This window comes from Ptiloglossa arizonensis, chromosome 9 (assembly GCF_051014685.1).
Source record: "Ptiloglossa arizonensis isolate GNS036 chromosome 9, iyPtiAriz1_principal, whole genome shotgun sequence".
Classification (NCBI taxonomy): Eukaryota; Metazoa; Arthropoda; class Insecta; order Hymenoptera; family Colletidae; genus Ptiloglossa; species Ptiloglossa arizonensis.
Genome location: NC_135056.1, coordinates 2475894 through 2502476, shown reverse-complemented (window position 1 = coordinate 2502476; position 26583 = coordinate 2475894). Strand labels below are relative to the sequence as shown.

General features: G+C 32.0%; 1 protein-coding gene across 1 annotated transcript in view; it reads left to right on the top strand.

Moving 5' to 3' along the window:
- Positions 1 to 26583, top strand: part of LOC143151619 (sodium channel protein 60E) — a 107852-nt gene that overhangs the window by 19937 nt on the left and 61332 nt on the right. The window contains exons 13-15 of the mRNA XM_076320954.1: positions 757 to 873; positions 959 to 1117; positions 1230 to 1526. Coding sequence (XP_076177069.1) covers positions 757 to 873; positions 959 to 1117; positions 1230 to 1526 — 573 coding nt within the window. The remainder of the gene's footprint in view (positions 1 to 756; positions 874 to 958; positions 1118 to 1229; positions 1527 to 26583) is intronic.

Sequence of the window (26583 nt, the reverse complement as noted above, 5' to 3'; positions counted from 1 at the left end):
ATAATTTCTTGTAAAACGTTTAAACTCAAAGACTTTTCTATTTTAAACGATCATTGTTTTTAAAATATGCTCATTGAAACAAAATATTCTACAAAATGTTACCATTCAACCTCTGGATATATCTCTCAAAATATTACCTAAATTTTTGATCGAGTAACTATAGAGTTCCGTTGCGAAAACTATTAAGTAAAACTATTGAGAATGAGAATATACTTCTTTCATTGTTCATGAGTGCTCAATTTACTCCTGAAGTTATGCACACATATTTTGATACATTCTGTATACCTATGATATTTTAACGTTTGTAAACTTGGAAACGTATGTATATAACTTTGATAACTATTAATTTCGAAAGTGTAATTGGTCTCTTTTCGAATTGTAACTGTAAAATTTCTTACGTATTGCTGTGTACATTCTTCCTACCATTTACAACATTCAGGTAGATATGTATATAAATGAAGTAGCGATTACAACTTTTGTGATGTGAGAATTTATTATTGTTTATTTATTCATTTATTTATCTACTTCATCTACGGTAGAACTCGAGTGCTTTGCAATATACAGGATTGTTTTTCTTCTTTTTTTTTCAATTTTTGGTACATCTAATATTTTTGCACAATCTTTTTCCGTAGATAAGTGCTTTCGGGGTGCGTTGCCGATGGTATCCTTGTCATGTTTGGGCAGCTTGTTTTTCCCTTAAAAAAAAGAAGATATATGAATACCTTCAGTAATTGCAATGCTCATTTTCTTGAACAGGTATCAACATTTAGCCTATTGATAGAAGAGAACGAGAACTTAAAAGTGTTAAGGTCGCTAAGAACTTTGCGAGCGTTGAGACCATTAAGAGCAATATCGAGATGGCAAGGCATGAGGGTGAGTCCGAGCTGGTTGCAGAATGTACGCTGCAGTAGATTCGTTGAAGGCTTGAAAGCTAGAAGTATCGCTTTTTTTCTGTTAGATCGTAGTGAACGCGTTGATGTATGCGATACCCAGTATATTCAACGTGCTCCTCGTCTGTCTCGTGTTCTGGCTGATATTTTCTATTATGGGTGTACAATTTTTCGGCGGCAAGTTTTTCAAATGCATTGACGAAAACGGAGAGTTGTTAGATTTATCGGTAAGATGAAATTTTTCCCCTTTTCTGCGTTAAGCTAAAGAAACAAGATGGAATGTCTTGCAACCGATGGAGCGACCAAACAAAAGATTTATGGATGAACATTACTTCTTAGATTATAAACACGAAGGACGATTGCTTGAGGACGAATTACTCTTGGGAAAATAGTAAAATCACTTTTGATCATGTGGGAATAGCTTACCTGGCTTTGTTTCAAGTAGCTACCTTTGAAGGCTGGATGGAGGTGATGCAGGATGCAGTAGACGCAAGAGGTGTTGATCTTCAACCTCAAAGAGAAGCAAACATTTATGCATATTTCTACTTTGTGATATTCATTGTCTGCGGCTCATTTTTTACGCTGAATCTCTTTATCGGAGTAATTATAGACAACTTTAACATGCTGAAGAAAAAGGTAAGCGTTGAATAATCGATTGAGAAATCTACCTAAAAAATAGTTCTTAACACGTTCTATGCCGTGTCAGCTTCAATATGATTTTCAATTTATTCAGTGTGGAACACCGATGAGCCACGCTACTCAATTAATTTTAAGGAAATTAATTTAAGGGAAACTATATTACTGTCTATCAGATAGTCACAGGAGTATGATCGACCTGTGCTAACCTAAGAGACAGGTAGTTGAAATTTGAACGCTGTTATCTCCGACTCATTTGCGTTTGTACAATTTGGAGCTCGGATGAATAATTCTCATATCATTTGGTACTAGCAGCTCGGCCTCCAGAGAAATCTCTATACGTTTTAGTTGCGTTCATTGAACAGAATGGTGCACAAAACAATAGATGACACTTACTCGACGACTTTCGTCTAGCTGTAGGCGTTGCTGAGTCTGCGCTGAAAGTTCTGACAAATAAAATACGCATTCCTTTCAGAACTGAATATCTGAGTTCCTCGTATATGTATCGTACATGTATGTCGACGACAAAAGTGAATAACAGAAAATGAGATACAGTTAAAAGGATAGGTATTCTCTTCTGAACACCATTTTCCAAGTGATGTCATTGATTGGGCTCTTTCTAGTAACCTGAAAAAAACGATTCAAGTGTTTTCATTAATTTAAAGGAATACGGTTGTTATCTGAATTAGAACAAATAATATAGGACATTGTTTAGAAAATGACAGCCTTTGAAAGTCAGGGATTGGCAGAAAAGGTTGACAGGGTCGAGTATTTCCCAGTCTTTTAAAAATTTAAGGATTGATAAGATGCAATTGATGTTTAGTTCCAAGACGATCGATTATTTTATATGATCATTGTAACAGTGGTTGTTTTTGTGGTTGTTATGTTTCTCTTCTTAAACGATTTACGGTTAATGGATACCAATACTATACAAAGACAATAGAGGCTTAGAAAGGTTTCACATTGACTATTATGACTACATGGGGTTTGCAATTCAGTATCGTATTGAAAGTTTCTACTACAAGTGAGAATGTGCTGATTAAATGTGTTCCGTCCATACCGTCATAAATTGAAACAACAGTATAGTTGAATTATCTTACGGCTTGATTACGTTCAGAAAAAAGAAAATAATAATTTTGATTGAGACGACAGCCAGGCTGTTTACTTTGCACATACGAAAAAACGAAAGACAATCGTTTCAGTAGTTTTTGATACATACATATGCATGTATATATTGTAAATTTGAAAAACATTCTTTTGTAAAAAATTCGTTTAAAGTTTTAAATAGATATAACAGAGTTTCTACAATAGTGAATAATATCAGGGCTCTATGATGTATCTTTCTTCTCTTTAAAACTTCTATGCTCGTTTCTTATATCGACACAATTTTTAATTGTTATTCGACTTTCATTCCCATCACTGTCAAGATTTCTAGAATTATTTTAAATTCTGCATTAAATATTCGTTATTTTGCATATGTGAACCGAGACATCTGTTTAGTAAATCGTCTCGTGAGAGGTCTTTGTAAATAGGTTTTTTCACTGGGTTTGTAATTTTCCTTTGCACAAAGAAAACCATTATTCAACCATTTTTTATGTGGATTCTCTACATTTCATTTGCGTAACAATGTCTTCCCTATATGACTTTATTTTCGACAAAGTTTGAAGCATCTCACTGTTGCTATCTCTAACGAACGTAATATAATATATTAGGGTGTCCCAGAAAATTTGACATACTTCAAAACCTTAATTTATTAAACAATAACCAAAATAAAATTTGAAAGCCATTGCATTTTTCTGTAATACTATGCTGATTCTTTGGTTGCAAAATACTTCGGATAGTCACAGTTGACCTCGTCACAATTATTGAATTACCTCCTACTCAAAAAGTATAACATTATTCGAAAGAAGTAATAGTTGAACGAAGAAAGATTCGGGCTATACACTGGTTGTATTCAACAATAATGCAAAAGCATCAAAACTTCGATTTGCTTGTGACTCAGTATAAAAATAAGTAAAACGAACAATGTAAATGCAAACAAATGTGTAATATATTATCATAATTGGCAAATAAGAAGCTATCTAACAGCTACAAAAAGCTTCCAGACAGAAAACAAAATGATTGCAATTGCATAATGTTTTCTGAGACATCTTAAATGTGAGTCTCCACAAGAAGTACAAATTTCAAGAATTATATTATATTTATTATATTATAATAATTACATGGTTCAATTTCTTATAAAAGGAAAAAAAATTAACTAGCCAATTAATTTTAGATCATTTCAGAAAATGTTTATAAATAAATGTTACAGTTTGTCATGAGAGAAATTGATTCATCAAATAATAATTTTCATCGACAGCTTGTGCTGTCATAAAGATTTTAATTAATTCATCAATTTACAAACTATGCATAATATCATTTCCTATATACAGTATAAATAAATCTGTTAAACGATTTTGAACTTCGAGAAACAACTTAAATTCAAAAATTTGAATATGATGAGAAACATTTTAGTAATTGGCTAGACCAGAGAGATCCGCAAGCAAATAATTAATGAATCTAGGGGCGAGAAAAAGGAAGAGAAAGAGAGAAAGACACGAATGGAGGAAGAAGAAGGCAGAAGGAAAATGTATGACACTTTCAATGAGTGGGAAAACGACTACATTCAAATCATATACTTTTAATCATACGTAATTTGAATCACAAACAATCACAATTCACAAACGATGAGAATGACGTATTTAAAAGTAATTAAAAGTTATTCGAACGAGATCGTGGTTGAACACATTCTCTCAGAAAGTTCTTGATGATACATTTGCTGATTCCGTAAAAGAACGTAATTAGTCAAAAAACTATTTTTCACTGATATTTATACATGGAAGAATAAACGTATTTTCATTACAAAATATAGTCAATTAATATTTTGTTTGATAACCTTTATGTTTAATTACATCAAGCAACCTATTCGACATAGATTGATTACTGATTTATTCCTTAAGTTCATTTACATTGGTTATTTCATGTTTCGGCAATCTGACTTTTAGTTCTGCTCACAAATTTTTATAGTGTTTATGTCTAAACTCTGGGGTTGGTTCCATGACTTCGTGACAGTTATATAAGAACTATTGTCTAGTTACATAAATATAAGTAAACGAAATCAGTGAGTAGACCAAACCTCTAAATAATTTACGTATTTTTCCATCCGCTACAGAATAAAAAAGAAAAAAATAGATACTTTATTCCCAATAAACAATATCGATAACATTGAAAAAAAAAACTCAGAAAAAAATGGCGATATGAACAAGTTACATAAAAACCATTGTCTAGTTACATAAACTTTATGTTTAGGATAATTAGCAAGGTAGAAGATTATATAATATTATTGCAAAGTTCTAAGCAATCCACAGAGATATGTAAATTTTCTTTCAAAATATTTATCGATTTTTGTCCATGATCCCATCGATAATTACTAAATTATTCACTCTATCTGGGTTAAAACATCCCCATACCAGGAAATGTCCATCATTTTTTTTTTACTTTAGGCTGAAGATTTCATTTAACAAAGTTTTTATTTAGTATACGTCATACAATTTATTTGCTATCCGACTGAAAAACATTATACTTACTTTCATCTGTAAAAATTATCCGTTTCTTTTGCTTCACTAATGTAAGATTTGTTTCTAGCAATCTGTTACTGAAACACTTTGTGTTTCGTTGCTAACTTTTTTCTCTATTTCATATTTTATCTTGGATGTAATTTTTGGAGCACTAATTCTATAATTTACTTGTATGTCTTTTTTGTCCTAATTAGTGACGATCAATAACTTTCTATTCAGATTTCTAACTTTATTTTCCAATCTTCTCTATTGTACTTTCAATTTATTCTGTATTGTAACCATTTATGTACAGTGGATCGGTTTCTGTTAACTATGTCACTTATTTTTTTTACATTTGTTCTGTTTTCTTAATGATTTATAATTAGCTTTCGTTATTGCATTGACATTTCTGAACTTTCTCTTCCTATTTCGTTTGTTAGTTTCGTTACTAACAAATTACTACTAGACTTCGTCACTCTTTTGCAATCTACAATATAGAGGAAAGAAATCCCTAAGATGTATTTACAAACTTAAAAAGTTAGTTACAAAAGTTGTAAGTTTTAAAGAAATATATAATATATTAAAAATGTTTTTTACAAGCGGGGGCACGGAAAAGATTTTGACGTTAAGTTTGTTTCTTTAAATGGAACGACCAATTCTTTATGCCCGATTTGGATAGCATAGCAAATTCTGTGTATAAACGTTCCAAGACACAGTTGTCCTAAAACTTACCGTTTTTAAGATACTTTACTTTCTTCGTTCTATTACTTTTATTACAAAACATATTAGAAGATATACTCGGTACTTCAAATTGGTAAACAAACAGCAGATAAGTAATAGAACGAAGAAAGTAAAATTTCTTAAAAACAGTAAGTTTCAGGACAACTGTATCTTACTACTTTTATACTCAAAATTTGTTATATTATCAGAATCAAACATAAAAAATTGATCGTTAATTTAAAGAAACAAACTTGATCTTTAGATCTCCTCCACGTCTCCACTTGTGAAAACCGTTATTTTTGAATTATAAAGTTCTTCAAATCTTATAACTTTTGAGACTAACTTTTTCATGTATTGTTTTAAATAAGCAAGATATTCGGGTGGACAGAGTTCCTGAGACAACGTATATATTATCCCTTAGAAATTCACTATGCGAATGTAAGTGAGAGGTAGTTTCTATGACGAGTTACGTTCTTTTTGTGTTTTCCGTTTTTTTAAATAAATGCAAAATAAACCTATTTTGTAAATAGAAGTAGCTTGATTTAATAGACAATATTTGTGTTTGCACAGTGTACGAATATGAGTGAGATTAAAGCAGTAATTCAGTGTTCGCATATTCAGGACGACTGTATACATCTTTAAAAAATATAAGGTAATTATTTAGAAAAGGTGGGTCCCATCGATTTTGAGGATTTTTGAATATGTTGTAGAAATCAACATTTTAAACAAGCTCTTTAAATTTACAATTTTTAATTTGTTAGTCTTATTAATGAATTTGATACAAATCAAACGGCGAATAAGTAAATAAGTACAATATTTATATTTTATATATTTTATATTATATTTATATTTTACCTGGTACGTGGCGCGATTAAAAAGAAATCGAACTGTGTTTATATCTTGACGTCGGTGTCAGATAACGTTTTATGGCTTCGGCTTGCAGTTCTTTATGCTCTTGTGCATCAGTATGCCATATGCCATTGAGTAGTGAGCACAGTAACGTGAATTAAGAGCAATTTAGTAGAAATGTCAGTGCGTTGTTCTGTGTTTGAACAACGGGCAAATGTGAAGTTTTGTATAAAACTTCAAAAATCTGCCACATAGACATATAAAATGTGGCAGTAAATCTATGATAATGATACCATGGGCCGTTCTCAATGTTTTGAGTGCCACTCGCTGTTCAAAAGTGGTCGAATGTCTTTGGAAGACGGCTGAGAAATCTGGAAGATCACGCACCAGCACAACTTCAGAAAATGTTAGCAAAATTAATTAAATTATTCGTGCTAACTATCCAGTAATAATTCGTGAAATCGCAGAAAATTTCTTGATCAGAAGGATCTTCGCGTCACCATTTACGAAGACCTTCGTAATCATCAATAGTGACGCATCTACATTTTTGTCGAGAATCATCGCAGGAGACGAAAGTTGGATTTATGGTTGTGATTCGGAGATGAAGTAACAGTCGTCCCAATGGAAGCGACTACAGACACCAAGATCAAAAAAGGCACGAAAAGCAAGAAGTTCAACGAAAAGCATGTTGATTGTGTTTTTCGATATCAGATGAATTGTGCATTGAGAATTTGTTTCTTTTAACCAGATAGTTAACACAAACTGTAGAAAAATACTCGTGCGTAGACAGCTTTTGCAATGTGAAAATATTTAACAGAAAACAAGATGACAATCGTGCCACATCCTTCGTATTCGCTAGAGCTAGTCCCTTGTGACTTCTTATCTTCAAAAATAATATCGGAGCTCAAGAGACAACGTTTCGACACCGTGGATGAAACGCAAAATCAATCGGAACAAGTCCTAGACGCTTGAAGAGAAAATAATTTCCAAAAAGCGTTTGGAGTATGGCAGCACCATTTGGATCACTGTACTAATGCAGACGGGAACTATTTTGAAGGGGACGGAAGTCACACTTAGGTTCGTTGAATAATAATATATTTACAAATAGTTTGGTTTCTTTTTGATCACATCACGTACATTTATGTATATATTTTTCTCCAATATGTAGGTAAATAATATTAAAAATCAAATTGAATTACTTGTAAGTTTATTCACAATGATGGAATTAGCGATTTTACAAAGAAGAGGTCTTTGGAAGACTCTAATCCAGTTAGAATTATGATGCTGTACGGTTTGTTAGCTCTCGAAAGAATACCAGATGTTTCTGCACCCATGAACAGTCCTCATTAACCAACGATAGTTTCCAATAGTTTCGAACAAGTTATTGATAGTTTCCAGTAGTTTTGAATAAGCTATTGATAGTACCATTGATAGTTTTCGGATGTTAGTACGACCCTTATGGCACGGGTGATCTGGTCTCCGAAATCAATGGATAATTTTTTTATGAAGAGAAATGAGCGGCAACGTTGAAGTTCACTCACAAGTGGAAAATAAGAATGTGTTTCAATTCTCATCTTTCTTTGGGACGTTATCCACCAGTAACATTTTTAGCTGCTCGTAATTCGAATCACATAGAATCACAATTCAGAACTGGTAACAATTACGTATACCGTGAGTCCTCGAGTTACATGGTCTCAAATTACTAAGATTCGTAAATACATACACGGTTACGCTCACACTTATGTCATTCTATAATACGCGCATATTTTATATATGCGTATATATTCCCGTATTAAATAAAATTTGTTTTTCTTCAATTTTTATTTTAATAAAGGAGTACTTATGAATTTGTTCAACTGCAATCGTCTTCTGTAACAAAGATTATACAGGGTGCCCCAGCTAAAGAAGATCATTTAAATATCTCCTATGTTTTTAATGACACAAAAAATGCTTATGATACAATTTAAATCGTCTTGAAGAAGAAATGTGAAAGAAAAATTTTGTTCATATCGCCATCTTTTTCTGAGTTTATTTTTAACGTTATCGATAAATTTTATTAGAAATAAAGTGTATGAATTTTTTCTTTTTTACTTTATAGCGGATGGAAAAATACGTCAATTATTTAGAAGTTTGTCTACTCACTGATTTCGATTACTTGTGAATATTTTATAGAGGACAAGATTTGGAATAACTTTTACCTCTACATCTAACATTTCCTAGTTCTTGTCTATTATTTTTATGAATACGTCGTGTAAGAACAACTGGTAACAGTGGTAACCAACTGTGTATGACGTATGGATCAAACAAACAGTGATATTAAATGCGGCGAGAGAGAAACTAGTCCTATTTCAACCTAATTTGTAAAAATTAATAAATGTTCTGGTAGTTACGAATTAGGTTAAAGTAGGGCTAGTTGGGTTACTCCTCTTGTTGTCAAGCGGAGTAAGTGTAACTCCACGTCAGTTTCGAAAGAGTTCATTTGTGAATCATTGATGAGTTTATGGAAACTCATCAAACAATGTACATATCAAATAAATAGGTAGTGTGGCGGTTGCCTGACTCCATATACTGATACATTATCTACTACAAACATATCGAGAGATTTCTGCAAATATCTCGGGAACTAAGAGAGACCGGAAATACATGCAAAGGAAAAAGTTATTTCAAATCTTGTCCTCTATAACATATTCACAAGTAATTGAAATCGGTGAGTAGGCAAAACTTTTAAATAATTACCAAAAATACATTTGAGTCTGCCTGAATTGGAATCTTCAAAGGATCTTGAATCCCAAAATGTGATAAAATTTTAAGATGATGTTAGGATGGTTTGTAAATTTACCGTTTATGTTACAAATATTCAAAGTGATGTAACGATACTGTCGACAACAAGGAAATGCTAAATGTATTAAGTTATGTTTATCAACGGTATAAACAAGGTCTGCTTTCTTTAAAAAAAATAAGAAAAGATCAAACTGATTTACATTTATGCCGAAGCTAAACGGTATGTAAGAAAAGTTAGATGGCTATGCACAAAACGGTTCTTTAACTTCAACTGTTTATTGCTTTTATTGTGTGCTAATATAAATAAAAAATTTGGACAAATTGATAATTTTTGAGAACAAAGAACATCAAAGATCTACAACTTTTACACATAAGAGAAATGTTATAAGTGTTGTTGCTTCCAAACAACAGGTTGGAATAAAAATTTACAGGATAGTGTTAAGCAATGAGAGCGAGAAATTAATACCAATAAATCAAGGATATCGCGTATTAATAAAAGGTACAGAAATTTGACCTATTTCACTTGTTAAGCAGAGATTTTAAAAACGATGTCTCTCTTTGTCGATGGACGTTACAATACAGTAAAGACGATGAAACGTATTTTAAAAAATTTCTATTATATTTACTGATGAAACATTCTTCATCAAACATGGCCAGGTAAATTTGATAAATATGTATTACTAGTTTATGGAAATCCCACGGTGGTTGAGAGAAGTAGATTAGCAAAAGCCGTGGACAGTGAATGTTTGATTCAGAGTTACAAATAACAAAATCATTGGATTTTATTTTACTAACGGAAGATTAAATCGAGGAAGATACGCAGCATTTTTATCGGGCAATATGGATGAATTGGCACCAGACAACACGATGAGTTGTATAATTAAAGTCTATGCTGCTACCCACACGAAACAATTAAAAGAGTATCAGAATCTGTAATTATTCGTTTCAAAAAGTGTATCGCTGTCGACGGACATCACTTTGAACATTTATAACATAAACAGTATGTTCACGAACCATCCTAACTCATACTTGGCATTTAAGGTTATCCGAAGGTTACGATGGAAGTACACTTAAATGCATTTTTTCATCTTCTATAAAATAGAATAAAAAATAGGACATGTTTACCCGATAGAAAATATCGGTGATCTTGAAAAAACTCGAAAGAAATGATAACAAAATAACATTTTTCTTTCGCGGCATTTCTTTTGCAAAACCATTTTAATCGTGTCATAAATATTTTTTGTGTCATTAAAAACAAAGGAGATATTTAGGTGATCTCCTTTAATCGAGACATCCTGTATACTAAATATACAATGCCGAACAAAAGTATTATATTTATTGGCACAGGCTGGATTTTCTAATACAATCATCATAAATCAGAAACCAAAAACGATATTCTATTAAATTTTGTTTCAAAATACTGTCTTAACCCTCTAAATTATGTGTACAAGAACCTCAGGTGGAAAAGGATAGTAGTGTAAAAAAGATTTTAGGATGGGAAAAGATGGTAATATGAGTGACAGACTACGTTTGCTTATCTTATAGAAGTGTACTGTTCCATTGATACATGGCTGATACAAATCAACTTCGGATTGAGACAACGCGAACGCCTCCAGATATTATCCTGTGTCAAATTACAGCCGAAACTTTGGTTGGACTACAGTAAAAACTGCCCCAAAGATCAAAGGACGTCGTTGACGTCATCGATTCCCATTGCAAATTTTTTCCTAACACTATGGGGCGGAGAAAGAAGGAGTGAAAGTACCATCCGGAAAGAATCTAAAGAAATTAATAACTTTTCAGCGATTGAAGGTATTTTAATGAGACTTTCAAAAAAAAAAAATAATACAAACTTACTGCTTGCAGTTTTAACGAGTTACCATTATTTTACACAAATTTTATCCATTTCTCCGATTTATTCGAACAGAAAAAGTATATCTGTACTAATTATTATAGCGACATATACACTCTACAAATCCACATATCGTGAAACAGAAATAATGTTACAATTAATTTTAATGTGAAGGTGTACAGGTTTGTACAGATGAATCGGTAAAGTATAATTTGAGATGTCATGTACATCAGTTAAAAAAATATGGTTTTGAGAAAAAAGCTTTAAAGTTTTACTTATTAGTTTGTTACAACTATCAGTTGTGCTGTTTCAATGGGTGTAACTTCGCAAATATTACGAATTCAAATAAATCCTGTTGCAGACATACTTTCGATGACATATACTGTAAGAAGAAGCTACAAAATTTAATTTTTTTTTTATTTTAATCAAGAATACTCCCTTAAGAGAAAGTATTACCTAGGCTAAAGGTAAAGGGTCTTTTGAGCCTGGAGATATGGCCGCTACTTTGAAGAAGATTTGTAATTAGAATATTTAAGTATTCGTTAATCTGCTGCAGATGACGTTTACTAAAATTAGTGATCTCTTCCTTGACTGTTGGCATGTCTAGGTCGTTATGGATTATTTTGTTTGAAACGTATTAGAAGGCATTCTATATGGTCCTTAAAGTTTTGGACTGTAATCTTTGTGATATTTCAATATTAGATAAATTGGTAGAACCCAACAGTTGAATACCATATGTCTAAATTGATTTCAAAATAGTATTCTATACAAGCAATTTGCTATTTAGTTTTAACTTTGATTTTTTTTATTGTTTCTTCCTGTCCAATGTGATTTCTAGGTATTTCTGAGTTTGATTGGGATAATTTATATTATTACATTTTACTGATACACATGTTTCTCTAGATAGGATAAACGTAATGTGATTGAATTTGTTTTTATGATGTCTATGTTATTGAGGTGCTCTTAAAGTATCCTTGATGCAACCATAGGGTCTGCATGAAAGGAGAATACTACCGTGTCGTCCACAAAAGTGGCAGTACTCGCATTAGGGAATATAAGAATATCAGCGGTGTAAATCAGATACAACGTAGGTCCTAGAACATTACTTTGAGACACTCCTGCATTTACTTCATGGGGTCAGGTGGTTGTGTCTAGATATTTAATGCTGAAAGTCTTTTGAGTTATATAGAATTGTATAGAATTGTATCTTGTATATAATGCTAATATTCTAGACCTTGACGCATTTGGTTGACCAATCTATGAATTTGTTGAATGGTTGAACGTCGTCTTCTAAAGCCAGATTAATATTTGGGTATTATATTAAATTCAGAGAGAAGAGGTTCCAAACGTTTCAAGAGTGGTTTTTCAAATAATTTGGAAAGTATTGGAAGCAAACTGATAGGCCTATAGGAAGAGATTTCATGTTTAGATTTACCTGCTTTACTAACCATTATTATATGAGAATGTTTCCATTGTTTGGGGAAGTACCCATGTGACAGCATGACATTATAAATTGAAGTTAATAAGGATAGACTTTTCTTTGGCAGTTTCCTTATAATTTGATCCTGTTATAAGATCATGGCGTGGAGTTTCCTTATCCAAGTCTGATATTTTATTCCGACCGTTGGGCCAGTACGAAGATTCACCTGTACTAATATGAAGGAGTTTATTAGATTCAGTGCTTTGGAGTAAAGCTTTACCTCGTGTAGTTGTAAGTCTAGAATCCCAGTGTATATTTTTAGCGTTATAGTCGCCACGTGCTATGAAGTTGTTACCCAGATTTACGAAGAAGGAATCAAAATCCACCTGTTATGAAGTTGTTACCTAAATTTATGAAGGAGTTTAAATTCTTTTTGGAAATATTGTGCCTTGGCGGGCTATATATCGCTGATATTGTGATAGAGGTCTGTAGATCTTAAAGAACGATGTTTGTCGGTTGAAGATTGTCATGTTTGAGGGAAGGCGGAACATAGTGTTGTAGGTTCGATTTTAAAATGACAGTAGCTTGAGCTTTACTACTAGCGTAGATAATGTAAGTAACCATTGTAGCCTTTAATTTTTAGGTAACTTTTTATTGTAAACGTGTTTCGGGTATCAGAAGTATATGTATTTTTTGAGCATTGAGGAGAAGTTCAAATTTATGTTATGACTTTAAAGTTGATTGATGTTGTCAATAGAATTAGCACAATGTTAATTTCTTCACTTTGTTTTGATAGAACATACTCTAACTTAGCGAAGGAAGATTGAAATGCACGAACGAAAGAATTAAATATATTATTGGAGAAGTTATTATTATCTTCTGCATACTTGTACTTAAGATTGCGTTTAGTTATGTTGGCATACAGAGCAGAATGTTACGTTTCATGATTAGTGGCATTATTGTAATGGGGAGTAGTGTGTTTATTTTATGTATTTTTCTGCTTTAGTTCATTGGTTTAGTTCTGTTTAGAGCATTTGCGTTGTTGCAAATCCTTATAGACAAGGTATTCTCTGTAATTAGCTGGGTGATCACCTTTGCATAGTACACATTTAATTGCAATGTCCGATGGCTTAGTATAATATATTACATATAATAATTGTATAGTCCTCTATACACGTAACGCATTGGTACTCATGCATTGCAATATCTCTATGTGTGGCCATATTGCTGGCACCTTTTACCCCGAAATATTTCTTTCTTTTTGCGAAAGATTTCTATTTCCACTATGTAATTCATTAGTCTTATGATTTGGAATATATCTTTGTTATTATGTTTCTGTTTCAAATGTATGTAAAATAAGGATAAGGGGTGAAGGATTTTGTTGTGATTAATGTTGGTTATATTAGTCACTTTATGGTCTAGTGCAGATAGTTCTTCTTTCAGTTTATTTGTATCGGCTGAATGATGAATATCGGCGAAGGACTACTCTGAATGCTCACTCTTTCTTAGGTTGGAATGTATGAAACCTTACGTTGAGGGTCCTGAGAACGTTCACTATATTTCTGTATATAACCGGGTTCTTTGGAAGAATTTTTATTGTATTATTAATTACTTTAAGAATGTAATCCGTTTGATTCACCAAGGTTTCCAATGAATTTAACATGATTTGTATATCTAATATTTCATCCAGAATTATGGGTAATGGAGCTGTTATGGGGTTGAAGTGTTTTCTACTAATTTCTGAAATGCCTCTGGAATCTCAGCATCTTCCATCATCCGTATTTTCTTACATATCTCTGAGTTTTCGAATTATGGATGGAGTTTGCAATAATTCACAAATTATATTATATTTCTGTTATAATAAATATTATACAAAACACAGTTAAATCCATTACATCGTACTGTTGTTAGTTTTATTATGGGGCAAGAACTGTTAGTTGTACTTATGAAGATGCTGACTCTTCTATGATATTTGAAACGATATTTGGATAATTGCATTCTTGCAAAATTGAAAAGTCATTGTTTTTTGTATAGAAAATCGAAAGTTATATTAAATAGTGAAGCAAAAATTATTATTTCTATTTCATGACATGTATTAATGTCAATTTTTTCACCGCGAACATAAAATACATTTTAAAATAAACGCTATAACTCCTAATCCTCACATTACGTAATATTTATATCAGATGAAAGATCATTGTATAAAATACAATTGAAATATTTTAATTCTTTAATTTTTGAGGAGTGTATATTTTGATATCACGATTAATAGTGTTTTTTCTTGATTGCATGAATTGAAGAAATGGATATAACTCGTGTAAAGTAAAGATAACCGCCGAAACCTTTATATTAACCGAAAGGAGTAATTTTTTTCTATTTTTTTAAGTAAAAGTCTCATTAGAATATTTTCAATCGTTCAAAAGTCAAAAGTTAATTTTTGCATTTAATTTCTTGTTTATCTTTTTGGTACACAAGGTGTTGAAATCAATCAAGGTTATCCTATGAAATATTAAAATGCAGTTCATTTCATTAATACGTTTATTAGCAATGATAATAAGTCATTTCATATGTACGATTTTTAGTGACAAATGATTTCAGTACATCATTTTCAAATATATCTGATTATATACCCTATATATAGGGTGATTCTCTCCTCAGTTGACTCAAAGTTGAAATCAATTTATTTATTTATATAATAATAAATTTATTGTCTAATTAGACAAAGTAATTTCTTTTCATTAAAATTTCATTCTGAATCGCTGCTTGAACTACTACTACTACTATAACTACTACTACTACTATTACTAGTACTACTACTTCTAGTACTACTACTACTATTACTACTATTACTACTACTACCACTACCACTACAACTACTACTACTTCTACTATTACTATTATTAAATACGATTGTATTTTCAATTATGTGATCCATTCTCCAAAAAATCTGCTCAATTTTTCTGACATATTCTATACAACTTTTCCATTGTTAAACAGTTATTATTGTTATTGTTTCATGAAATAAATTTTTCATGTCAGCCAATTGAAATGATACATGTTTTTTCTAACATCATCTTTTATTTGAGCCTTATTAGCTCTATCGGTTTAAGCTCGCAATGGTAAGCTGGAAGCCGAAGAATTTCAATATTTTTCCTTTTAGTCATTTCATCGATGGCGTAAATGTACTTTTCATTTTACTGCTTAACTAAATGTAGTAATTATACTTTAAGCATATCCTCTGTGAAAATTATATTTTTTTCACGCAGCCAATCTTGTATATTTTCCTCTCTTCATGAGCTGTTGGAGATTTTGTTCAACTTTCGGGAATGATTTGGAACATTATCCATTATAATAACTGCATTTCTTTCAATTTTATTCAAAACTCCCTCGAACCATTTTTCAAAAGATTCTGAATTCATTTTAATGTGTTAATTTTCCGATTTTCGTGATTCAATTGCCCAAAGGGTACCATCAACGGATTCCATTTTATTACCTATATGAGTAATAATTAATCGCTTTCCTTTCCCCGAAGGATCTTTTTGTGTTTAACGTCACATTTACCTGATGATCATTAGGTTTTAAATGGTTATATTTTGCGATGATAGGTATTAGTTTGCTTTAGGTAATTTAGAATATTTTTAACATGTTTTTGTTATGTCAAGGTTGCTGGTAATGTTATTTTGCATTTTTGTCTCTGAGCATGGTATCTTGCATTTAAATAGTAGATTATTGGTTAATACAATTTCGTTACAATAATTACATATTGGTAGTTCTGTTTTTTCTAAGAGGTATTCATGTGTGAGTTTGCAGTGTCTTGTACTGAGTCTTGTCATACTCTGTCTCTTCTTTCGATGTTGTTGGTAGGCATTGGTTGGTAAAAGTTTTGGGTTATTTCATGTGTTTTTATTTTAGTTACATCTATATATACACCGCAGTTTCCCTCGTCTAATTCCTTGCGTCTTTAGGTCTTCTGGTCCGTTGCACGAGGCTACTCGGTTGCAGCCTTTTGGGTCTTAAACAGTCTTCCAGAATCCTCGGTTTAGGACCCCTAAACTAGCTGAAATTAGCTATTGAGTCAATGACGGAAAATCTACGTAATCATCCTTGGGAGAAAGTCCGAAAAAATATTTAATATAAGCTATTTAAAATAAAATATTTAATATAAACCGTGCTAGCTGTTGCACGTCAGACGCTTAACCAAATCGAATGCTCAGCTGCTACAAGTTCTTTTAAGTATATTGTTGAATTTATGTTTTGGAGTTTGGTGATATTTTGATTTGTTTGTTGTTAGTATCGTAGAAATTTATTTAATTAGTGTTGGTGGTTATAAAATAAGGGTGAATAAAGTTCTAGGATATACGTGTATTGAATGAGGTAGTAGTAGGAACAAAACATTAACAAAACACACAATTAATAACTATGCTGACTACGCTAACTACGCTGATTACTCTATTCTTTTTTTACGTGACACGACACGCTTCGACAATTTTCCAACAATGACTGCTCTAAACACTCTTCTATCGCACCTTATATCGTCACACGAATTCATTACCTTTCATTTTAATTCTTAATCTCTCTTACTCCATGTCTGGTCACGTACGCCTAAAATTTCCCAGTATGGCGCCATCTCAATCGCTCTTCTTTCACACTTCACTCGCTCATCTATTCCAAACACTTCAGATTCTCTCCGGACCACACTCAATCCCTTTCATTCTCACACATTACCACAGTACTTGGTGTTATTATAGTGCCAAAGGTGTTCGTAGATGGTAATGAATCGTAATTGGTATTAAAATTTTTTTGAAAGGTTCTTGCTGGTTTAGGTTCTATCTTTTATCTCCTTTGGTTTTGTTGAATAATTATTGTCACTTAAGTCGAGGAATTAGATTATTGAATTGGTTTATTTACCGTTGATGTACTTAATTGTCCTCCATACTTCAATAGTTGGGGTTTGGTTAGTTAAGGTAGAAATGTACGTATTCCACGATTGTCTTTTACCCCCGTTTTAATTAGTTTCCGAAATTTGGCCCGCAGTTTCTGGAAGTTGATTAAATTTTCTGTCATAGGGTATCATTCGGATTGTAAAAAACATGGTGATTTTTTTTCGAGCAACTTGATATTCTTCGTTCCACCACGGCGTGAAATGTTTTTTGTTGTTATCGTTGTTGTTAGGTTTTCTTGGAGGAGATGCTTCTTTTGTTGGTGTGTTGATAATCGATTTGAGCGCTTTTATCGTGTGGTTTATATTGATTGGATCGATGCCGTGGTATGGTAAGTTTCGGGGGAGATCAATCATTTTTTGTATTTAAGCCAGTCTATTTTTTGAGATTCCATTTGGTGGTTGGTTTGATTTGAGTTCAGAGAATGCGGTCATCGTAGATTATTATTATTGGGAAACGGTTGCTGTCATGTAGATATTCTAAGATATTCCAATCCATATATTGTGCTATTCTACTACTGCTCATCGACAAATCTATTGCACCGAGTGTTTCAAAACTTACTGTGAAATGAGTAGAGTTCCATGTACCGAGAAAGACGAGGTTTGGTTCATCAAGTAAATTGTTTCTCTATTGTTTTTCTACGGGCGTCTGTTTTTGATGAGCCTCAAAGCAAATTGCGGTAGTTAAAATCCTTCAGATCTTGTAAATTTAGAGGTTGACTATTTGTTTGAGAAATTGAGAGGTTGACTTTTATTAGGAAGATATATATTACAAATATTTATTGAATTTGGAAGGAACATGGCCACTGCAATTGCGTCTAAGTTAGTGGTCTCAAATTCTTGGTATTTCTTCAATTGTTATAGTTGTTTCTCCATTGGCATGGTTTGTGTTTTTTCTATTTTTTGTAAAGATGGAGTATCGTTTTAGTGTTGGTTGATACTGGTTTTTGAAATTGGTCTCTTTTAGCTAAAGTATCGATGGGTTATTTTGCCTAGGGATAACTTGTAGTTGTTCGTAGTGTTTATAGTATCCATTTATGTTTGATTGAATTAATTTTTTCATGTTATAGGATGAAGATTATGGGGTGATTTTTAGTTTGTTTGAGAAGCGTCGCTTTCTGTGTCTGATGTCCGATCGGTTTGAGCATTATTGTTTGTTTCGTGTTTAAGTTTTTTATTTTATGCGTGTAATTGGTTTTTAATGCCGCGTTCTTGTAATAAAGGATAAATTTTGTGGAGCGTTTTTATTAGGGCATTCGTGTCTTTGGTGTACGATTTGTAAGTTTTTATTAGGTTCGGTGAACCAAAGGCGTTCTATAAGAGACTTTTTAACTGGGTGTAATTAAATATGCAGTTGTAGTTCAGATTTTCTATGAAACTCTTCTCTGGATCAAGCATTTCCTTGATTCTTGTAAGAGACGAAGACAGAGACACGGATTGTTTTTGTTCTTTATGAGCATTATTCGATTTCGTGATTTTTTGAATACGTGTTCAGTCGGTCCTGGATGTTTAACATTTAAATCACTCAGTTTAACTGTTTGGTGGTGTGAGAAGAGTTTGATAGTGGCCTTTTAATTCCTGTTTTGATTACGTTCTGTTCAATTTCAGTATTATTTGTATTTACGTTGGTATTTAAATCTTCAGGTAAGTTAGCATTCATATAGATCTGGAAGTCGATTATAATTGGATTAGTAGTATTTAAGCATAGTTTGGCTGTATGACCCTACTTTTTACAGTTGAAGCATACCTGTTTATCTGTGATGGTGAATATCCTGTGTAGGGTGTCGTCAGGCGTGATTACGAATGAACTTGGGATTTTTTGTGTATTTTCTGGGTGTATATAGACTTGTCGCCTGTAACTGAAGATGTGTGAAAATTCGGGATCAGAAATTCCTGCTTTTAAATAGGTAAATTTGGAGCACAGTCTGTTACTGTTTGCTTTGAATATGTCTTCTATTTGAAAGTTTGGAATGGTAGGTAAAACATTTGATGACATTGGGCGGATATCTATATTTTCGTTATTTATTGTGATTGATTTATATGTCGTTGTTATACTTTCAACTGTTGTTTTATTATCCAGATACATACAGATTCTTCCACTGGATATTCGTGAGACGTATTTTATCGTTTTTATTTTAATTATGTGTCCCACACCTCGAGCATATTCTATTATGCTAATTCCATCTACGAATTGTAAGACGATAGTTTGTCCTTTGGTTGAGTTATATTCTTGTCTTGTTGCGTTTGTATAAGAAGATTTAGGTTTAGATACATTTTTGGATCAAGTCTCTTGAATGTTGCATGTTTGCACAATTTCTGAACTCAAAAATCTCGTCTATATGTTGACTTATGGTTCTCAGCTGGGCGATATGCATTCCGTATTATTCGCCCACAAAAAGAAGGCATAGCGTGTTTCTATCCTCACTCTTGTGGTAGTTCATTGCTGCTATTACGATCACAAGCAAGAATCGTGGCTAGCCGAAGACTGCGATGAAGATCAATGGCGATTCATAGCGAGATCAAACGAGAAAGAATACTGCGGTATTGGTGTAGTTAAAATGTTAGTTATTAAGAAGTAATGATTTTGATCCTGTTTAGCGACTATTACTGATTCGACATTGGCGTAGTCTTCTAATAAAAATGTTAGTTATCAAGAAATAATGATTTCGTTCCTGTTTAGAGACTATTACTGATTCGATAAGTTTCTCGTAATGAAAAAATAAATTTAATTTTATATTTGTAAAAAACATTAATATTTTAAAAATTATTTATAGCGGAAAGAACTAATTGATATTTATCGAAAATAATATAAATCCGCTTATACTCATTTCTATCTAGATAAATTCTATATAATTACAATTTACACAAAAAGAAGTTATACTAAAATTAAAACAAGCATAACCTTTACATTTTCTTACATTCATTTGTTTTAATATTAACATGACTTGTTTTTGTGTAAATTGTAATTATATAGAGTTTATCTTGATAGAAATTAATATAAGCGGCTTTATATTATTTTTAATAAATACAAATTAGTCCTTTTCGCTATAAACATTTTTGAAAATATTAATGATTATTACGCATTTTAAATTGTATTCATTTTTTCATTAAGAGCAATTTATCGAATCAGCGTAGTATCTAAATCGTAAGTAAATTATTCTGTTTATGAATACTGGACACTTTTATTAGGAGCCTACGCCAATGCACTATACCTACAAATTCAATCTCACTCGGATTGGTCTTCCTCACTGTATTCGGCTAATAGCGGCCAACGCCTGTAATGGTAAGGGATTCTGCAGACTAGAATTAGAGTGGGGATGTCAACACGCTGTTCTGTCTTTTCGTGGACGAATAATACTTATACATTACATTTATTTTCAATACTTGCTTCACTATTCATGGTATACAGAAAACAAAAGTGAAGAACATAATTTTTTCTGAACTCTAAAGGCAAGAAGAAGGCACGTTTATACTGCTGGAAACTGTCCTATGACTGACCGATTATTGCTAAGGGTTGAAACTATGATCACACATGGATTCTTTAGCCCCTTACTACTTAGTCATAAAAAAATGCATTCGAAGAGTGAAATCTAACGGACCTGACAAATTTTTTTTTCCTAGGAACGGTTCTTTACGAGGATGCATTTAGAAACTATTACATTTAGTTTTTGTTGGTTAATAATATATATTGCAGATCACTGAACTGATTACGCAGGTGTTGATGTAAACATTGGTATCTCTTTTTTTTTGGACGAGCTGTAATGATAATTCTGTGTTTGTATACTAATCCACAACAATTTTCATACACGAAAATAAAATTCGTCGAATTTAATTTTATTAGTTATTTCAATAACGTTTTTTAAAAATATAATTATACGGGAATAAAATAAAGTTTTTAATCTTCAAATTGGGGTAGGTGTAAGTCTAATAAAGTTATTTTTCTTTGAGTAAATGAGAAATATTTATTACGTAGTACAAGCAATGGCATACAAAAGTTTTCATATAATTAATTATATAGTCTATTGATACTATAATTAATTTTCTAATATTTAGTAGGGCAACCTTTGATCGAATTACAGCTTGCAATTGTTTTGACATGATTTAACCAAGTGAGAAGTAATCTCCTTAATAATATTGTTCTATTCGGATTGTAATATGTATTTTAACTCATTACAGTTTAAAATTGTCCTTTCCTGTTTAATTTCTACCACAGATGCACAACTGCATTCAGATCTGGGGACTGGGGAGGTGTGACTATTATGTGAGAAGTACTAAAAATGAGCCTATTTAATGAACTACGTTTGACTTAGTCGTTGAAATCTCCTGGGCAGTAGCTATCATAAAACGCAAAACTTAATGCATTATGTATAAGAAACGATAATAATTATTCTTTGTAATGAAGACTATACGGGGTGTCTCAGTTAAAGGAGACCACCTCAATATCTCCTTTGTTTTTAGCAACACAGAAAATGTTATGGTACAATTTAAGTGGTTTTGAAGAAAAAAGGGACGAAAAAAAAATTTTGTTCATATTATCGTTTCTTGTCCGAGTGTTTTCAATGTTATCGATATTTTTTATCCGAGAAGCATGTAGTATTTCCATTCTATATTGTATCGGATACAAAAATACGGTAAATATCTAGAAGTTTGGCTTACTCACCGATTTTAATTATTTGTGGATATATTGTAGAGCACAAGATTTGGAATAACTTTTTCGGAGAATTTGTAATGGGAGAAAACATAAAAGTTATTCTTTGGTTTGCGTCAGATAACATTTAATGGCTTTACGAATGAATCTTCTATGTCCTTGTGCATCAATATGTCAAGTGTCAATAAACTGTAAGTATTGCAGTGTGTTCTATGAGCAATGAAGTAGAAGTGTAATTATGTGCTTCTGCAATTTTAAAATCGACCATAAGTTTGTCGACCATTGAATTACCATTTGTCAAATTGCCAATAACGTTGAATTTTCGTACGGTACGGTTCAAACAATCCTAACAGAAGATTTGTCCAAGATTGTCTCCCAGCTCTTGACACTTAACAAAAAGTTGAGTACTTCATACCCCTTAGATTTAGCCATTTGTGACTTCTTCCTCTTTTCAAAAATAAAATCGAAACTCAAAAGACAACGTTTTGACATTGTAGAGAAAGTAAACATTGAAGCGTAACAAATGCTCGACGCAGTAAAGAAAAAACGATTTCCAAAAAGTGTTTAAGGAATGGTTTATGGAATGGTGCTGTGCTGATGCAGGAGAAAATTACTTCGAAGGAAACCGAAGCCAAATTTAGATTGGTCGATTAATGCAATTTTTATAAACACAGTCCGATTACTTTTTGATCACACCATATATATGATTTCAAAGTCGAGAAAGTAACGTAAACATGGATTATAAAATACGTGTGGTCAAGTATTGGACAAGTGGAGAGAAAAAACGATTAGATTTTTCTGCAGTACAGTCTCGTTTTATAAAAGTCTATTTGCCAGTTATATATAATGGGTGAAAAAAATATTCGTACACTATATTATAAAGAAATTCTTCTAACCTACAAGTCTGATTTTAATGAAAGTTTACGTGCATGTAAAGCATGCCGAACCGTATACAACACAATTTTTTTGTTTACAAAATATGTTCCCGAGAGGATAAAATCAAAATTCGAAACCTCAGCATTTCTTTATTTTTTTTAATACAATTTTTTTGGGGATTTTCTTCACAGTCGAATGATTGATTTGTTGTATTTCGCACAATTACGAAGTTATAAAGAAAATAAAAATCGTTGGAAGCTCTCTAATCGTCTGAAAATGGCTGAAATGATCCTTTACGGTGTTATTTTTTTTTTTTCGATTTTTCAAATACAACTTTCTAATAATGTGATATAGAGCAAAACTTTTTACATAACAAGTGTCCAGCTTCTAATGCTTCGTCATTCTCTTGTAAAAAAGTTCCAAGACAAGTTGCATTAAAGAAATAAAAAAAACATTAAAACCTTCGGGACTTGATTTTACCTTCTTAAAGAAATTTCCTGTGGACAAAAACATTTCTCTATATATACACTATTATGCTCTACGTGCACACAAACTTTTATTAAAATTAATCTTATAAGTAAGAAACATTTCCTGATAATATAGCATACGAATATTTTTTGGAACCATTATAGGTGGGAAGAACATGTAATACGTGACGTGTTTGACAGAGATACAAATAAGTATAAATTCATACCGGAGTATCGATAAAGTTTGATGAAGCTCTGGACCGAAAATTTATTATTCATAACATTTATTTGCAACGGTGGGCTCTGGAAGTAAATCTTTAAAAAGCAAATCTATTTTTTGTTATTTAAAGCAAGAAGGCACATTGCACTAAGTCACTTAAGATAAAATTCCAAACACGATTTGCGGAATCATTTAATAGCAGTGAACATACATAGGTATTGTTAATACTTAAAATGGTCAAGACTCGATCTACGATGCAGTCCTGAGAGCCTTCATTTTAGTGATGCACTCTGAATGGACACTGTCTGCTCCTTTAAAGCTTCTGTTCAATCTTCCTCATCTGTGACTCACAGTTATCTACACTATTATATCAGTAAGTGGGGAACTTACTTTCCACCGCTTTATATGGTATTAGAAGAACCCACTAGAACGTACGCACTCCATGTGGGGAAAACTCAGTTTAGATATGAAAATTATTATACTGCAGTTTCAAAAAGAGGGAAACTTACAGTTCAACATTTTAATAACTGATTCGAGGAAGTACGTTTACAATAGATTCGTGAACAGGGCAATGTCCTTGAAATTAACAACCGCTCATACTATATAGCGGGTAATTTATATAGTTCTAAATTTTCTAGATTTGATGCAGCCAATAGACATATTACCTTTCGAATATGGGAAACCTTTGTTCAAAGCTGACCTTTGTTTTTGTCTACTGGATTTAAAGATGGATTCAAATATGTCTAATGGAAAAGCGATTATATAGCTTCACGTTTCGAAAACATTGTTAATCCGGTCATTTGTCTTTATTCTAAAAAAGAAAACTGTGTTCCAACGTGTTGCGCGTGTGGTAAAACTGTTTTTATACAATATGCGTGTTACAAAGAATATTTTTTCTTCAAACATTTTTTCGAACTATATATCATTACTATAACAATTATAAAGAATAACTTGTTTTACCTAAAAATGTTCTGTTTAAAAAGTCATCAGCAGAAGGTGTCAGAAAATCACCTATAATATTCTCACTTATTATATGCACTATTTATTATTAAATGTTTGTAATGTTTATATTTTTGTTGCTCTTGTTTCTATTAATAATAATTTGTGAATTGTAATTGTAAGATAAAAAATATAAATTACATTGCAAAACAAAGTTTTAGAGAGCCTTGTTTAAATATTATACAACTATGAAAGTACATCGTATGTATTTACGTGTGTGATAACTGCAGTGCGTACTTTCAAACGGAAGGCTGATTTTGTTCGCTTAAAAAATGTTACGATACAAATGATTCATACGATTGTAAACAGCTCTTAAGGGACTGCATTTGAGAATGCGTTGCTGTCATATTGTAGGATCACAAAAAATCGTAGAAGTTTTGAAATATTCACGATAATGTAAAAATCTACAATTTCTTTGAGAAGTTGTTTTTATTGCAAGAACCGTTTCTCAGCAGATTCAGAAAATCATTGATGGGTTATTTGAATTACATTTCTCTAAAATTTCACAATTTTTTGAATTTTCAAGTTGTTGTATCTTCTTTGTCAGTCATTGTCGATTGCGGGACATACATAAAGGAAATGCTCGTATCGTGCAAATAGTTCCAGGAAGTGATGGGAATAAATTTGTTATAACATAATGGACAAAAATCGTGACAAAAAACATAATATATGTTTTTCAAAAAACGTTATCATTGTTTTACATCCATATAAGTATATACGTACCAAAGGATAGTGTTCGTAAATAAACCATTTTTATACTCGACGGAAAAGAAATATTTTCACATATTATGTTTCTTTGTAGATCTCAAGGAATAAGAAAGTAATAGTTATTTAATTGACATACATATAATGGGAAACTTGTAACAAATGTTAAAGGGAATACTACTAAGGGAATATTGTTTAATTAATATATTCCATCCTTGACTGTTTTGACTGACGATTTGTTTCCTAAATAATAATTTGGGAAACTATTCAGATAATCTATCGAAGAATTAGCAAACTGGAGAAATGATAAAAAACTGTTGCTATAGGAAGAATATCGTGTCAAATCTACTATCCGAGTAACCTTTTTTTCCTAGACCGCTTTGTCCTTTTGTGTGCTTCAGGATAAAGAAGACAAACTAGTAGGCTATGGACTTGAAAGATGGTGTAGGAAATACATAGTGTCTTGAGCAACAGATGTGAAAGTAAAAGGGTAACAGGAAATGACTACAGCCTCTTACTCACAAGGAAACTTTGGTAAACTGAAAATTTCAATTTTTTTACTGACTACAATACAGTTTTTCATGACGAAAACCCTCTTTAAAGGTAGGTAGGTGTTTCTCTATTTTATCATACATAATAAAAGAAACTGGTCGTGACATCTGTACGAAACTTATGTCATCGAGAAATGTATCTTTCGTTGTTATTGTGTTAAAGTTGAATCATCAATAGCCATGTTATAATACTTAGAGTGAGTCGTTTTAGTATACCAGTCGAAAAATGAGCTTCGAACAAAGGGTCGATATCAAATTTTGTTTTAAAACGGTACAGAAGAAATGGGAATCATCCATTTACATCACTTGTGACACAATAACTACGTCTCTACAGACACGTTGCCACTATTGACTAAATTGGGCAAGTGTCCATCAAGAAGTTCACCGTTTAATGAGTAACGCGACCAAAACAAAACACTGCAAAATGAGATGTA